The 16,474-nt window shown below is 38.0% G+C and overlaps 1 protein-coding gene across 3 annotated transcripts in view; it reads left to right on the top strand.

The window, feature by feature from the left end:
• CDH10 (cadherin 10) overlaps nucleotides 1-16,474 on the top strand; it is a 144,931-nt gene that overhangs the window by 44,328 nt on the left and 84,129 nt on the right. For 2 of the 3 annotated variants that reach the window (XM_039328068.1, XM_039328069.1), the window contains exon 2: nucleotides 1,531-1,882. In XM_039328068.1, coding sequence (XP_039184002.1) covers nucleotides 1,652-1,882 — 231 coding nt within the window. In that variant the 5' untranslated portion in view covers nucleotides 1,531-1,651. Of the gene's footprint in view, nucleotides 1-1,530; nucleotides 1,883-16,474 lie in introns of those variants that run through there. The other variant, XM_039328070.1, reaches the window with a different exon arrangement.

Consider the following 16,474-nt stretch of genomic DNA (forward strand, 5'->3'; position numbering starts at 1 on the left):
ACGCGCACACTCCAGTTATTGCTGAAATATAGTCACATCATTGCTACATAGCATGTGGAAAGATGTTAGGATTTTCAGTTGCCAACATTTGGAAAGCCATTGATTCTGAAGGTGTGATCTCTAGAAGTGTATTATAATATAAGATGGTCAATCAGTGCTCATAAAAATCACATCCTGTTTAACGTAATAAACGATTTGTTATTTACCATTAGGGTTTTAGTGCTTCATCATTATACAGTATGTTACAGCCTTTACCAAATGGATATTTTACAACTCCTTTAACTTATCATTTTTTAAAAAAAATGTAGTTGGTATTGCTTGGTTTTACTTTTAATAGTTTGAAAAAGTACAGTAGATAAGAAAAGGCATTGCAATCAAGTTCTCATTATTCTTTGTCGACGAAACCATTTGTACATTTTGCCATCAGGGTTCAGAAGATGCTAATACTTCTATGAAATGATGTAAACCAGAGAATAAATTATTGAATTAAATAGACCATTGTAAAACATAATTGTATACATAATTCCTAGTCAAAAGCATCTATAGTTGATTGTTTTTTCTGCTTCTAGATTGGGACAACAATCTATGCTGCAATTTTTCTTTCCATAGTCTCAAATGCAGATCTAAATCGTCTTTTCTTTAGCATTTGTCCCTTTATGATTTGCTTTGTCTTCTTGAGTAATTTTAGGAATTGATTTTTAAAATAAATTCTGGTCATGTCTTTCTTCTGATGTATATGATGTCTATTTTTTTTTTTTACAATACTTTGGAAAACTAATATTCTACAATTTCTGTAATTTCTAAAAGTGCATTAGTCATTAAGTATTTCTTGGTGACAAAATTAATAAATCACTGCTTGACTCTCAAGTCAAATCAAGCAGAAAACATTTTAGATAGAGACTATAGTGAGAGCCAATTTAATGTAGCAGTTAAAGTAATAGGTTAGAAACCAGGAAACGGAGTTATAGTCCTCCAAGGGCATGAAACTAGCTGGATGACCTTGTGTCTGTCACTTTTTCTCAGCCCTACGAAGGAGATAGTGGAAAATCACTTCTGAAAAATGTTGCAATAAATCTTCAGAGATTTGTCCAGATAGTCACCAGGAGTTAACACTGACTTGAAGGCATCACCACCACCAACAACCAAAGCTTCTATATTTAACATTTAAGTACCTGTGGTACAATTTCCCTAATCTACATGATGAACATTTTAATAGATACTACATTTATTAAATTTTAATAAATTTATTAAAAAATCAAAAGAGAAGAGCTGCATGAGAAGACTAGGAAAAAGCATTGATTTACATAATACATGGCGGTGGAAGTAACTTCATAGTACATTAAGGTTTTGCAAAAGTTGAATTAGGTGACAGTTACCAAATAACCTTTCAATTTTTATTTAAGTGTGTTTGGGGGAAAATAACAAATTTTATATAATATTTGCAGCTATGGTGCCAAGTATAATGTGAAACCTAATGTACAGTGAAGGAGTGTATCTGAATCTATAAATTATTTTTCTGTTTGCTTTAAGGTTTTGAATATGCACCGACTGCAGATGGGCTGTTTTTTATAAACTGTGCCAAAAAAAGCTTATTCTAAGAAGAAGTGTAACATTGAACTTGCAGTCAAAGGCACGTGTGAAGCCAAGAACTATGATAATACAGCAAATCTTACTGCTGGTGCTGTTCTGGGTGTGCCTGCTACAGCCTTGCTTGACAGAAATGGTGTTTACTAGGACTACGGATCACCAACCCCCAACTTTCAGAACTCATGGAATAGGAAATGATGGGAAAGTTCTGCACCGTCAGAAACGAGGCTGGATGTGGAACCAATTTTTCTTGTTGGAAGAATATACTGGATCTGATTACCAATATGTAGGCAAGGTAAGTATCATGCACTCTTTCTTCTATTAATCCAACATACTGCATTGAATGGGAATGGCATGAAATTATCCTTGAGTGTACTTTGTTTCGTTAAAAATAAAAAGCACCAGGGCTTGGCAAATAGGAACAGCAGGTTGATAGACAAATGTTCTTCTGGGAGCAAACAATTTAATAATGGTGTCACTGCATGGCATATTGGTGACATTATGGTTCCTTTAGAATTTGAGTTTTGAATCATAATGTCCATTAACACATTCAGCGCTCCATTTTTCAAATGACACATCCTACCGATTTCTCTAAAATTCTAATATTCCCCACCTTCCAGTAGTGCCTCTTCATTTGAAAAGAAAGTAATTCTCACCAGCAAGCCTGATGTAAAAAATGATTTATGAAGCAGTACATGAACTAGTTATTAGGAAGAGTGTTTTAAATTCTCTGAAAAAGTAGGTAAGATAGGAGAAAGCCCTTAAGAATTTGCTCCTGGCTTTAATCTCTTGAATGTAGAAGTAAAACAATCTTAGAAGTATGTAGATATTTGGCCTATACTTTACTATACAATCTGCTGGCTGTAATAAGTAATTATTATTTATTAATCATTTCCCCAGCAAATAAAGTCAAGTGATTTCAAGAAAAGATCTAATAATTTAATGTAACAAAAGCTACATTTGTGCCTCTGCCTATTTTAAACCACCTTTCTGGATCCGAACTTTAAGTCTGAATAAGTATATTACAAATATACAAACTTAGATTGGTAATTATACTACCTTGATATGATATAAAACAGCAAACCCGCAAGATAGTCAATACCCATAAATAGTAGCTGTACTTTCAGATTTGTCCAGTGGACAGTAGAATATAGGATCACTATCCTGGAATTTTGGAATAGTATTTAAGATTCTATATCACACATGCAGAAGTTCCTTGGAAGCAGTTGTTTGAAATGGAAAGGATTTTTGGATAGCATAATATTTGATACCCATTACCTTTCAGAAAAAAGCCTACAGACATATCTTGGCAAATATTACTTTCTGCCTGGATATTATTCTCTCTTTCCTGTAGAGTAATCAATAACTTCACAAGATGCTTGAAAATATCCAGGATTAATTGGTTCCATACACCTCAGTGACTACATGTGAATATATTTATAAATTCCTGACTTGTATCAAATTACTTTATTTCTTTGTAGGGAAGAACTATAAAACAGAATTTCAGATGTTATATTTGCATGTGCTATAAGTTATATTTGCAATCACAGAGATACATATGACCTCTATGGCTCCTTTTTTTGTAGTGTGGTATTGTATAAATATATTGTTATAACTGTGGGTAATACATACATCATGAAATATTGTTTGTGTAATTGAATTTGTTCTGTAGTTGCAATAACAAACTGGAGTCAAGTGCAGCAACAGGATGCAGCCATCCTTATTATAAATATTCAGCGGCATCGTTATCCATATTGCCAGAAAGTTATTTTACAATGTATATATTTTTCCTTTTGTTCAAGAAGTAAATCCACCTCATCTTTGCAATCCAAATCAGGCCTTATTTCAGGGATCCTATCTGAAGAAAATAAATGATTAGTTCTTTTAAGGTGTATTTATGGAAAGGAAGGTATGTTCCATCATTATTCCTACTACTCCAGGTCCTACCAGGAAAGGTTTACAAAAACTGTAATTCCATTCAGCTGAAAAATTGCGGTAGTTTTCTGTGACCTTTCAAGAAAGGACAGTTAGAAACGGAGGTAATAGAACCAGAAGTGTGATTGCTAGTCTCTCATCCTGAGTTTATTTCTTTAAAATCCCAAGAGAGATTTTTTTTTCTCATTTTAACATATATATTTTTTCCTGGAGACTTACCTTCCTTAAGGGGAATATCAGAATTAGATGCTCTAGTTACTATTGGTGCTTAATTAAATGTGAGTGAGGAGAAGAGCTTATGTGGGAAAATGTGTGTGGAGAAAAGCTATAAATATATATGCCCTTTTGTACTAAACAAATATTAGTGCTCCACATAAATGCATGCAATGCTAGCCAAATAAATTATTAGCATTTAATTCAGCAGACGTGAATTATATAAATCAGCAAAAAATAATATCAATGATTTATGCCTGTCCGAGGACCTTGGGAAGAAATCAGTAAGTGAATAAAATGCCACATCCACTCTAAACATCTGGCTGAATGTGCAGCCAACTGTAATAATTTGTTACTTGTGCTATTCCAAACCTAATGTCTAAATAAATGAATAATAATATTTTTAAAACCTAGGTGCCATTAGAAACCCAATATCTAAATAGCATATCTGCCAAGCTGGGACAGTCATAGTTTCAGGGATAATGTCATCAAAAGTTCCTGCTGCAGAAATCCTTTTTAAAAAACAAAAAAACAAAACCAGAATGGATGACTCGTACATATTATGCTTCCGTGCACATTATACTTACCACACTCCTGGAAGCTTCTTTTGTGCAATTCGCATAATTTGCCACTGACACCCAGAAAGTGCCACTCAGGCATATTTTGTGGCTTATCACTTCAAGCAAGCAGCACAAAATTCTCTCTTAAGTGGCATAAATTGCTGTGAAATGAACTATGTAAACAGATTTTAATTTGTGATTGGAAGAGGAGACAAAAGTTATTCAAGCTGCTTATGTTGATTTCACTATCATAATCTATCCTTGCCTCTCATTTTTGTCTGCCATTAGAATATACTGATTCACTCTTTCTTTAAATTAGCTCTTTTCATTTTATCTGCAATCAACTTTTTCCCCTCCCAACCTGCATTTCCATATAACAAAGCACACTCTTGTACAAACCATTTATGCTTCTTTTAACAATCAGCAGAGAAAGAGACTACCTACTAATTTTATAACAAAATTTGTACATCTTTTTTCCCCTAGACTAGAGTTTCCAATCTTTAGTAAACCAGCCTTAAGATTATTTGAGGCTGAAACTCTTATACACTTTCTAAACCGAGCCCAAATAGGATATTATATGAAGGAAAAAAATCTTATACAAAAATGCTGAAAGATACATATTTTCAGATCTATGAAATGTTCCCAATGCAGTATTTTACTCAGGTTTGATAAGACAAGAATGCTCAGAATAGAGGACATGGAGGCTAGTCATGACATACCGGCTAAAGATTACCTTGTCCTCCAAAGGCCTGGTACTATTAATTCTGACAAATGATTGTCCCTCACCATGGTTATCATGGCTGAGGATGTCTAGGTTTGCCATATACTTGCTAACCCTCTTTCTAGAACAGCAAAACCTTGATAGCTAAAAATATTTGGCAGTCTGTAAGTTATGGTACTCACGCTAACCTTTCCCAGAGTGAAGAAGAACTTCTCCAGGGCCTGAGATAATGTGTTATCATTTCCATTATTATAAGATATATTTATCAAAATTCCACTAACAGAATTCACCTGCCCATATGTCTCTGGGGAAACAGAAATTGCCCAACATGTGTAGCTTCAATGCAATTTTAATAAGGATCTGAACAAGGATTATATATTATCCTGGCTGCAATGCCTCCCAGGAAGGACAAGAGACTACTCTGCCAATTTTCTTTTCTCAGACTGCAAACGTGTTAGCTACAACGTTGTAGCTAAATATAGAGAACAAAATTAGAACAAAAATTATACTTTTTTTTTCTTGCCAGTACCTACTTTATTAGTCATACCCTTCTTTTATTCTCGTTGGTACTGCTCTTATTTGATTGTAATAAAAATAAAATAATCTTCAGTAAGGATTATAAGGTGCACAATATTATGTATTTGATCTAGGTTTGTTAATTTAATTTAATTTAATTACTTAATTTATTACTTGCAATTGTTCATTTGATTGTCTTTCTGAGATCTTGGTCCTTAAGATTCACACGCTTTAAGATTATACAAGATCTAAGGGAAAGAGGAGGACTTAAGGCGCCTAATCTGAAATATTATGATGCAGTGGCTTTAACATTGATTAGTGATTGGCTTAATTTAACAAATAAAAATATACTTTCTCTTGAGGGATGGTATTTACTATATGGATGGCACGCATATCTAATTTATGATAAAAAAGTAGATCAGGTTTTTAAATCCCATATTTTAAGAAGTGCTTTATTGCGTGTTTGGAAGAAGTATTATTATAGGATAAATTATAAAATACCAATTTGGGGGAATCCTGGACACGCGATAGAGGCGGTATCTAGGGGTGTGAACTTGGATAGGATTTCTTATAAGGAATTACTTAGATTGGTAGGGAAGGATTGGCAATTAAAATCTTTAGTTGAGTTAAAGCAAGAAAATATTGTACAGTCTTGGTTTCAGTATACCCAATTGTTGGTTAGGTGGAGCTTAGATCAAAATGTTGGTATTACTTTAGGGGATGAGAATTTGGTAAAACAGATCAAAGATTCAAATCGAGCCCACATAAAGAGAATTTATAATGTTTTAATAGAATTGGATTCTGAAATGAATTTAGTTAAAGATTGTATGATAAAATGGGCTCAAAATATTCAAGAACCGATTTCATTGGGTACATGGGAGGTAATTTGGGTTAGAAATGTAAAATTTACTCAGGCTCAAAATTTAAGAGAAAATTTTTATAAAATGTTTTATAGGTGACATTTGGATCCCAAAAAGCTGTCTTATATGTATCCCAATTTACAGCCCAAATGCTGGAGATGTGGTAGCTTGGATGCAACCTATTTTCATATTTGGTGGACTTGTAGAAATATAAAAGCTTTTTGGATTAAGATTTGGTAGAACATTCAAAAGATTTTTAAAAGAAAGATAAAGTTCACGCCACAACTAGTTTTGTTGGGTGTTATTGTAGATTGTGATGCTAAAGACACTAATTTGATGTTGAATTTTATAACAGCTGCAAGGTTATTAGTAGGGCAATATTGGAAGAAAGATTCTGTGCCTACTATAGAAGATTGGACGCTTAAGGTGTCAAATTTAGCAGAAATGGCAAAAATTTCTGCTTGCTTGAAGGATCACTCACAAGAAAGATATATTTCAGTTTGGAGAAGATGGATAGATTATATTCAGAATAAATATGGGATTAAAAAGTTTCATTTAGCCTATGAGTAAACTTTAGAGTATTATTAATAGTTTCTTTTTTAATTTTTATTAGTTTCAGTATGGTTTAACAATATTGATTTGTTTATATTATTATGTTTATTTTTAATTTGTTTATATTTATGTTATAAGGGAGTTAAAGTGCGTTATGGACTTGGTTACTTGTATAGTTGGGTAATGTTTGTTAGAGTTTGATTGTTTATTTGTAACCCTGTACTCAGCTCTGGGAAGTGGGGGAGGGGGGAGGGCTGAGTGGGTCTTGGGATGTATATTGTATAAAACTTTTCAAATAAAAAAAAAAGATTCACATGCCTTATTGCAACTCAGATATATCTAATATTGCCTATCAATGCTTTGGGTTTTCAGCCAACAGTATCGAATCATTTGCAAACAATATACTGCATATACCCAACCAAGACATATCCAATATCACTATAAGCATTCCTTACACACTTATTCATAAATATACTAAATAAGAGAATATTGCACATTGTTTTTTTATTTCCTATTGATTAGATATTCTACTTATAAGTGATTTATGTCCCTTAAATATGGTTATTATCACATTCAGCAATAATATTTCTGCAACACATTCCATAATGTGGGGTCCTTGGTGCTCTCCGAGTTTGATGGCTTTCTTGCAGGCATTTCATTACCCAGTTAGGTAACATCATCAGTGCTGGAATGGAGTTTATTCTCTTCTTCACTTACTCACTTTATCATATGCCTTTTTAAAATCAGGAATATATGATAAATTTTCTTCTCAAGTTCATACATTTCTTAATGACTTGCTGAAGAGCAAATATGCCTTGTATGATCCTACTTGGCATAAAGCTGCACTGTATTGAGTCTCATGTACTATAATCCTCCCGTTTCTAAACTTACTCTTGCTATCTTTTACATTGACATACAGGAATAATAATGACATTTTTCAAAATATCAGGTACAAAAGTAGCCTGTACATTACAGTAGCCATTACACACACACACATACACACACAGAGAGTGATTTGTAAGCAAGCTCCATCCATATTAAACATTTCTCAAGTTATACCATCAAAATTTATCAACTTTCTATCATTTGCACAGCAGTCATGAATTCCTTTATCTTTTTTAAAAATTTCTCATTACCTGTGTATCCTTCATTAATTATTCCAGTGTTTCTCCATAAAAATTCCAGAAATAAGTTTCTCTGTAAACTTTTATAGTCTTTTTTTCCCCATGTGTACATTGAAACAAACAGATATTTATTTCAGGCAGACACTCATCATCATTCTGACTCCTTGGGTTTCTAAATAGACCAATTTGGTCCTATCCTCCCATATCACCTTAAGAGTTTTTATTTTTATTTTATTTTTGCTTCTGGATCATATTCAACCCCTCCCCCTTGGTTAAACTCATATTATTGCCTTCCATTATGACCATTCAGTAGAACTTAATACAAAGTATACCAATCTGTTATCCTAATTTCATACATACTTAAAACAATCTGAATGAAAACAAGTCATAATTTGCATATATTTTTAAATATTTGATTCAAAACAAAGTTAAAATACAAAATACAAAACTCAATAAAAATCCAAGAAGACATACATTTTAGTTCTTTTGCTCATTCATTCATTTCTGCATCTTCATTTCTCTTCATTTATTTCACTTAGAAAGATAAGATCATATTCAGCTCCTTCAGCAAGAATCACACTGTTTCTCTTTTTTCAATTTCACAGATATAAATGATGACTATTTTCTGTCTTTCATTTGTTAACTCATGTTTGTTTGTTTTTACCATTTACCCTTCTTATATTTTTAATTTCAATTTTCTGCATGCAGTAGTCATCACCAGGTAACGCTCATAGGCCTTGACCTCAATTACCCATCATTGCTTTGGTCAATCAAAGTTTTCGCATAATGTAATTTAGTAAAAAGAGAAAACATAGGTTAGGTGACCACCCTTATATGTAGGGTGGAATGTTGTCTGGATTTTCAGAAAGGAGGGACTGCTTTCCAGAGGAGCAAGAGATGGCAAAGTTTCAGTAAATAAGTTGGGAGGAAGGGGATCAAGACATCACCTGCCTAAGAATTCTGAGCTTATATCTTTATGATGCCAATCTTTAAATAGTTTGGTTTAATTTGCTTTAGTTCGGCAAGATTTCTGTCTATAGATGTGAAACAATAAAGGAAACAGCTTAGAAGAAACTCACATGCCTTAGTTTCTGAAGTTGATATCATACCATATTTAGTTCTTTCCTAGTGGTAAGGACAGCAGTGGTTACTTTGGCCTATTGCAAGCACAGTAAAAGCCAGCTTTATTCCAAGGTTCTATACAAGCTAAGATTTGTAATCTAGAGATTCTCTTGCAAGCCAACATGCTGTTGGTCACATTCCACCAACGAAGAGGTACATTCATTTTACTGATAATCATTCAGTATGTGCCATTATAAAATAGCTACCTGTAGTTCCTTCTGTCTTCTGTTTTGATTTCAATATCACGTTGCTGTTGGCTCTTTAGAATTCCTCACTGAAATAGCAGTGTTTGAAACAGTATTGCTAGCATAGAACCCTGGCAGTTTTCCTGCATCTCAGCAGAGGTACAGGTGGGCAGCATATACACTTAATACATAAAAAAAATAAAAATAAATTCAAAAGTGATGTTGATTAGCTCTAACTCTTTTTGAAAACTGAGACAATATGCTACTTTTATAAAGAGAATGAAGAATCAATTTCTGTTTACATATTATTTTTAAGACACACACAAATCCCAGAAATCTACTTGATCAATTCAGATTTGACATGTGGCATTTGCTGTTCCTACCAATCATGACAAAACATGTATTTTTTTTAAAAAACAAAAGAATATTGCAGGGGGTCGCCAACCCCCAGTCCATGGACTGGCACCGGTCCGCAACATGCCTGCAATTGGGCCGTGCAAACAAGCAAAGCTCCATCCGGGGGATGCAGGCAGCATTTCCCCTCTGGTCCATGGAAAAACCTTTTTCCAAAGAACAGGTCCCTGGTGCCCAAAAGGTTGGGGTTGGGGTCCACTACTGCATTGGGTCTTTCATCCTAAGAACATTTTTAAACTATACTTGTTAAAATCCTAGATAGACAAAATCCTGAATATTATTAAGGCGCAGCAAATCAGTTTTGATTCAGTTTTAATTTGAGAGTCAAAAAGGGCTTTCAACCCATAGGTGCATTTTTGTAAAGATTTTAGTGCAAACCAACTTGATTTGAACCACTTGGACATTTGGGCCACTCTGACATTTGGTAAAAGACATTAATTATCCGGTAGATAATGGGGAACAGATTAAAAAGACTGCAGCTACTTTGGAGGGGGGGAGGGTAGAGTGGAAAGGAAACAAGGATGGAAGACATGACTAGTTTAAAAAATGTGATTTGCTGCAGTAAATACATCTGTCTGTTTGTGTGTGTGTGTGTGTGTGTTTGTGTGTGTGTGTGTGTGTGTGTGTAATCCCTCTGCATCTTTATTGTCAAAGATGGAAAATATAGAACAGCTGTTTCTCAAGTATCAAAAAAAATCCGTATAAAGTTTACTGAATCAGTGCACAAAGTGTTCCACTTCAATTTAAAGCACACACACACACATTTTTAAAAGGTCACTCTTTTCTGAGGAGCTGGGCTTAATTCTGAAGAATGTTCATTAACTTGCCCTTATGGGGTGAAACAATTTTGCTGCATCTGATCACTGGGTTTTTAACATGGTTTTTTGACAGGTTTAAGCCCTCTTGGAAGGGACTTTTGATTGGATGCCAGCCTGGGCATGGCAAAATGGCAACATTTGGCCAGAGAAAGTATCTGGCATCAGAAAATGGAATTTTAAGTCTTACCACCCCTTATTCTTAAAAGCTATAAGCACTTAGGCTGACTAACACCTGTAATTCTTAATTGGCACACTTTTAGCCATTGTAGAGAAAATTAGATCTGGCCTGGTTATGCAGAATTTAAAAAGAAAGTTTGATCCAACAGTATGTATATACTGTACTAAATTGGCCAGCCTTAAACACATATACAGAGTTCTCCAAATACAGATGAAGTATCACTATAGAAGAGAAACTTTCTATTGGCGCAAGAAAAAGAATTGTACAGTCTTGTGCCTGGTCGTATTAAATAGGTTCGAACTTAAAAAAATGAATTAATCCAAAGAAATGATAATTTTGCATCCAAGTTAGGCTTTGATAGCCCGAGAACCTAAGTTGAGGAAATGTATTAGTCAGCTTCTCCTTTCAATGTAAGACAGCTGATGACATCACTAAATGTCCATCCACAGTATTCTTTGTATAGAATAGGGAAGTTATGACTTTGTATATTGTCTGTAAGCACCTTAGAAACAGCAGGAAAAAAATGCATTAACTCTGCAAAGCGCTTCACAGCTCCCTTATTTAATTTGTAGCACTAAAGTGATTCTGCTTTGATATGCAGTTTGGCTTGGTTGGGATGATTCATTCAAATCTTCACTTAATCAAAGCATCCTTTTGAAGTTTTGCATAGCTCATTTTGATAGCCTTTTCTTTAGTTCACCCTGTTAACATATTTCAGACTTGATTTTTCACAGCATAAGCAAAATCCAAGTCAGTACTCACTTCTCTTAATGGAATGTTGTAGTTTGACTCAGGGGCCTTTGAATGGATGAATGTTAATTTAAACATAAAAAAGAATGATGAGAAATTGTTAAAAGAGTATGCAGTTTTTAAAAGAATATAAGGGAAAATTGACTGATAAGGAAGGAAAGAGCAACTTGCTCATTCATTAACACCCAAGGAACATGACACAGGGTAGTGGTAGAATTCTCAAAGACTACAGTTGTTTATTTGTAAATAAAATTCAGTGCCATAATCAACAATTTTGATCAACACTTTCAAGGTGAGAATTATAGTGATTCATTCTTGTCAACATATCAATCTCAGCTTCTTCAAAATTTATGTGAATTTTTATATGAAACACTGACAATGAGAAACAAACAGTTTTAAAAAGTCTCAGTGGCTTTATTTTACAATATCTACCTTTTTTTTCTTTTCTTTTATCAGAAAGTTTTCCGAATTGTCCTATTCTCCAGCATGAGGATGGATAATCCACGGATGGGTTTCCTGATGTCCTTTCTACCCAATAGACTAAGTCTGAGAGTTTGCCACGCCTCCCGCTGGCTTTGCTGCCCCAGTTCCGACTTAGTCTGATACCCAGCAGGATGTGTTGGTTCTCTCTCAGATCGCAACAGGTCATATATCTGTGAATTATCCTTCCTTTTTCTTGAGAATTTATAGTTTGTTTGTTTTCCTATCTGTTTATTCATTATCCTTAGAAGTTTTAAATTTACCTCCTTTTTCTCTCCTTCTTGCCTTCTGAGCTATCTAAGCTCACGAGGCAGCCTCAAACAGCCAGCTGAGCTGTGGCTCCGCCGATCGCTCCAACTGATCGGCGGACCTCTGCAGAGCCCCCAAGTAGCCACTGATCAACTGGGCTTCAGCCCAAAGATCACTGGATTCCCTGGCCCGTTGCGCGACTAGTGACCGCCATTTTGAGGGTCACAAACGGCTGTTTGACTTGAGGAGAGTTCTCCCACTCTCCTTCCTTCTAATCTAACAGCAGTTTTCGTCTAATAGAGTTCTCCCCTAAAATCTCCTGGTCAATTTTAATTGCGGCTCCCAGCTTACCCGCTAATCAGATGGGCTTTGACCCGGAGATTATGGGACTCCCTGGCCCGCTGCGTGAACAGCTGCCGCCATTTTGGTGACTCAAATGACCGTTTGATCCTAGTAGAATTCTCCAAAATCCTTCCCCCTGATTCTAATTACAGCAAACAGGGAGAGAGACAGTGGGGAAAAATAAAAACACCTACTCCATCGTAGGTCTTACCAAGTTACAAGTTGCAATTTAGTGTGCCTTCAGACAGTCTTGCAATTGCCTCACATGTGGACAGCTGCCATTTTGAGCAGCGTTTTTTGTTCTGGCGCCTTGTTTCTTTCAAGTAGTACTCCTGGCACATCCAGTTGACATTGCCTCTGGCAATTTTTTCGGCGCCTAGGAAGTTCAAACACTACCCCAATTGTAATCCTTGTCTTGCAATAGCTGCTCCAACGGATTGCTGGCCTCACACAATACACTGTGATTCACAGTAGCCTTATCAGGAGCTCACATTGGTTTTACCAGTTTTCAACAATTATGAGATCAGGCCTCAGTTCCTATTCCCATTGAGGTCCATTCTCAGTCCTGTACTGAAGGATCTCCAATGAAATGGCAGAAGACAAACAACCCCAGATTGCCTTGTCTACTACCAGCCCTCCAAGTAAAAAGAGGCGCAAATCCTCCAAATTGGAGGTGGCAGGGAAGCTGAAAGCAAAGGCCAAAGCGTTGTCTAGCAAGGCCTCATCCAAAGTGGCTCAAAAGGAGGCCACCAGGAGACATTTGGCCCTAGAGAGGCAATGTTCAAAGGCCCAAAGGGAGACTCCAAGAGAGATTCCTCCAACTTCCACTACTACATCTGAGGGCTTCCTATTCGGGCCCCAACTAACAACAACAGTTCAAGTCCACAGACCATTGTCCCCAGACATTGAGTCCCAGCAGAGACCCATCAGTCCTAAAGTTCCTGATCTAAATATCAATTGGGTGGCCCCTCCACCCAGTACTCAACCCTGGGTGGAGGGGCCACACACAAACCCTCAGCCACATTCAAACCCACTGCTTCTGGTCTCCATGCCGAGCTTCCTCAAGCAGTTTGGCCAGAGCAGCTCCAATCAATGCTCACTCAGGTTTTGGCACAGAGTATTGCTTCATTACAGGGACCCAAGCCTTCGTCTTCCACTCAGTTCCACTCTAAACCCCCGGAATATTCCTGCTCCATTGCGTCTGATCATTCATCTTATGACAGGGAGTCATATTCGGATGTTGAGGAAACACGGGATCCACATTGTCAGAGGATGAGGAAACACATCAGGAACTCTCTCCCTTCGTGGGGTTGTTTGATCCCATGTTATTCAGATCCATTCTATCCAAGGCCACCACAGCATCCAAGATTGCACTTGAGCAGGAACCGCAACCCACCCCTTCCACCAGTCAAACACCAGACCCGTTATTTTCTGAACCGACCGTGACCCAAAAACACATATTGTTTCTCCCATTTTTCCTTAATACCGTAAAGAAACAATGGGCTAGTCTTAGTGCTTCCCCTGCCCCAGGGGTCACTGATAAGAAACTCTTTAATGTGGCTCCGTCATTGACAAATCTACTAGAGGTTCCGGCGGTAGACACATCTTTAACTCCTATCTTTTCCCCTTCCACCATACCTGGTGATATGGTGGAAGCCTTAAGACCAGAGGAAAGAAAATCAGAGTTCTCTTTGCCTAGGTCACATCAGGCATCCGGATGGGCATTGGAAGCTTCCACTTCAGCATCTTTCTTTTCCAGGTCTTCCATCATTTGGCTTTGAGAGCTTCAGGCCATGATTCCCCAGGAACAGGGGAATGCCAATCGGACCGATTTGGACCCAAACCCAGACAGCAATACAATCAAAATGGCCCTTTCTAAGTGCGGGGGGCCGTCCCTTTAGGAGGAATAAATGACTCCAGGGAGGGACCCCCCATAGCTGGCAGGCTTTCCCTCTTTATTCACATCTGGGAAACCACCACCACCACAGACGTTTGGGTTCTATCCACCCTAGAGAAGGTCTGTCACTGGAGTTTCTATCCAGACCACCGGATCGGTTCATCCCATGTCCAACTCACTTAAACCCATCCAATAGAAACCTCATGAACAAGGCTATAAATCACTCTTGGAGATAAAAGCCGTGGAACCAGTTCCAGCCAATCAGATAGGGAAAGGCTTCTACTCTACTCTTTGTAGTGCCGAAGGACTCGGGAGGATGGAGAGCCATTCTTGATCTAAAAAGACTAAATACCTATCTGCTTTACAAAAAATTCAAGATGCAGACTCTACAATCCATTCTGGCCAGTATCGGAAATGATGACTTCCTGACATCCATCGACCTCACGGAAGCGTACCTACATGTCCCAATCCTTCTCGAACATCGCAGATTTCTCAGATTCTGTTACAAATCTTGTCATTATCAATACAGAGCTCTGCCATTTGACATGTCATCTGCTCCGAGGGTGTTCACAAAGATCCTGTCAGTTCTAGCCGCCCACCTGAGGCTGGTTCCAATACGGATCCAATGCTATCTGGACGACATTCTCATACAGTCCATGGCAGCTCAGATAGCAAGGTCGGACGTAGCCCTCACCATCGAGGTCCTTCAGAACCACGGATTCTCTGTGAACTTCTTAAATAGCCAGTTAGTCCCCGCCACTCATCTCCTTCACTTGGGAGCAGTCATAGATATGGAATGGTGCATGGTCTACTTGTCACCGGACCGCCAGATCGCTATCTGGGCCCTGGTACGTCAGGTCCAACATGACCGTGTTGTTCCTCTAATTATCCTGTCCCAACTATTAGGGAAGATGATCTCGTGCATCTCTATAGTGCCTTGGGCCAGACTGCACTCCAGGGTCCTGCAATGGTTCCTCCTCCCCTTTCAAAGGCGGAAACACACCTCTTCCAACAGAAAAGTAATGATGCCACCTCAATTATTGAAGTCACTCCGATGGCGGACCTCCCAATCGGTAGCCAGAAGTTCCAACTTCAAGGAACCGACATGACTCATTCTCACCACCGATGCCAGCCTATTTGGCTGGGCGGCTAATCTCCAATCCCAGTTGGCTCAGGGATGGTGGTCCCGACAGGACTTGAAGCACAACATAAACTGGTTGGAGCTCAGAGCCATACACCTGGTATTACAGCACTTCAAATACAAGGTGAAGGGACAGCACAATCTTGTCCTCACGGACAACATAGCAGCCAAAGCCCACGAGAACCGGCAGGGAGGCACCTGGTCCAAGTCACTCATGACCGAGGCCAGTCTGCTATGTTCCTGGTCAGAGACCAACCTCTCCTCCCTCAAGGCGGAACACATTTCGGGACAGATAAACAAGCAGGCAGATGCCCTGAGCAGAGCAATGGTGGACTACTCTGAGTGGCCTTTGCATCCAGCACTATTCACGGAGATAACGGAAAGGGTCGGCCACACGGCACTGGATCTGTTCGCATCTTCGGCAAATTCATGACTCCTGAGATTCTTCTCCCGTTTCCCATCTCCGGGGGCAGAAGGAGTGGATGCCCTACGCAGTCCATGGTCCTATTATACGCATTCCCCCTTTTCCTCTAATGCCGGTGGTCATTCGCAAACTATTACAGGAGAGGGCAGAGGTCATTCTATTTGCTCCACATTGGCCGAGGCGTCCGTGGTTTGCCGACCTCGTGAGTCGTTCCATCTCGTCACTGTGGAGGATCCCTCCTGATCACATCGCGCTCAGTCAAGGGGCACTTCAACATCCACAATGGCTCCAGCTAACCGCCTGGCACTTGAGCAGCAACATCTGACTCAGGAGTCTTATCCAACAAGGGTGATCCAGGCTTCGAGGTGCCTGTCTACCAACAGAAATTATGACTCCACTTGGAAAA

The sequence above is a fragment of the Crotalus tigris genome, unplaced genomic scaffold (genome assembly GCF_016545835.1).
Source record: "Crotalus tigris isolate CLP2741 ecotype Arizona unplaced genomic scaffold, ASM1654583v1 scf7180000024370.6872682, whole genome shotgun sequence".
Classification (NCBI taxonomy): domain Eukaryota; kingdom Metazoa; phylum Chordata; class Lepidosauria; order Squamata; family Viperidae; genus Crotalus; species Crotalus tigris.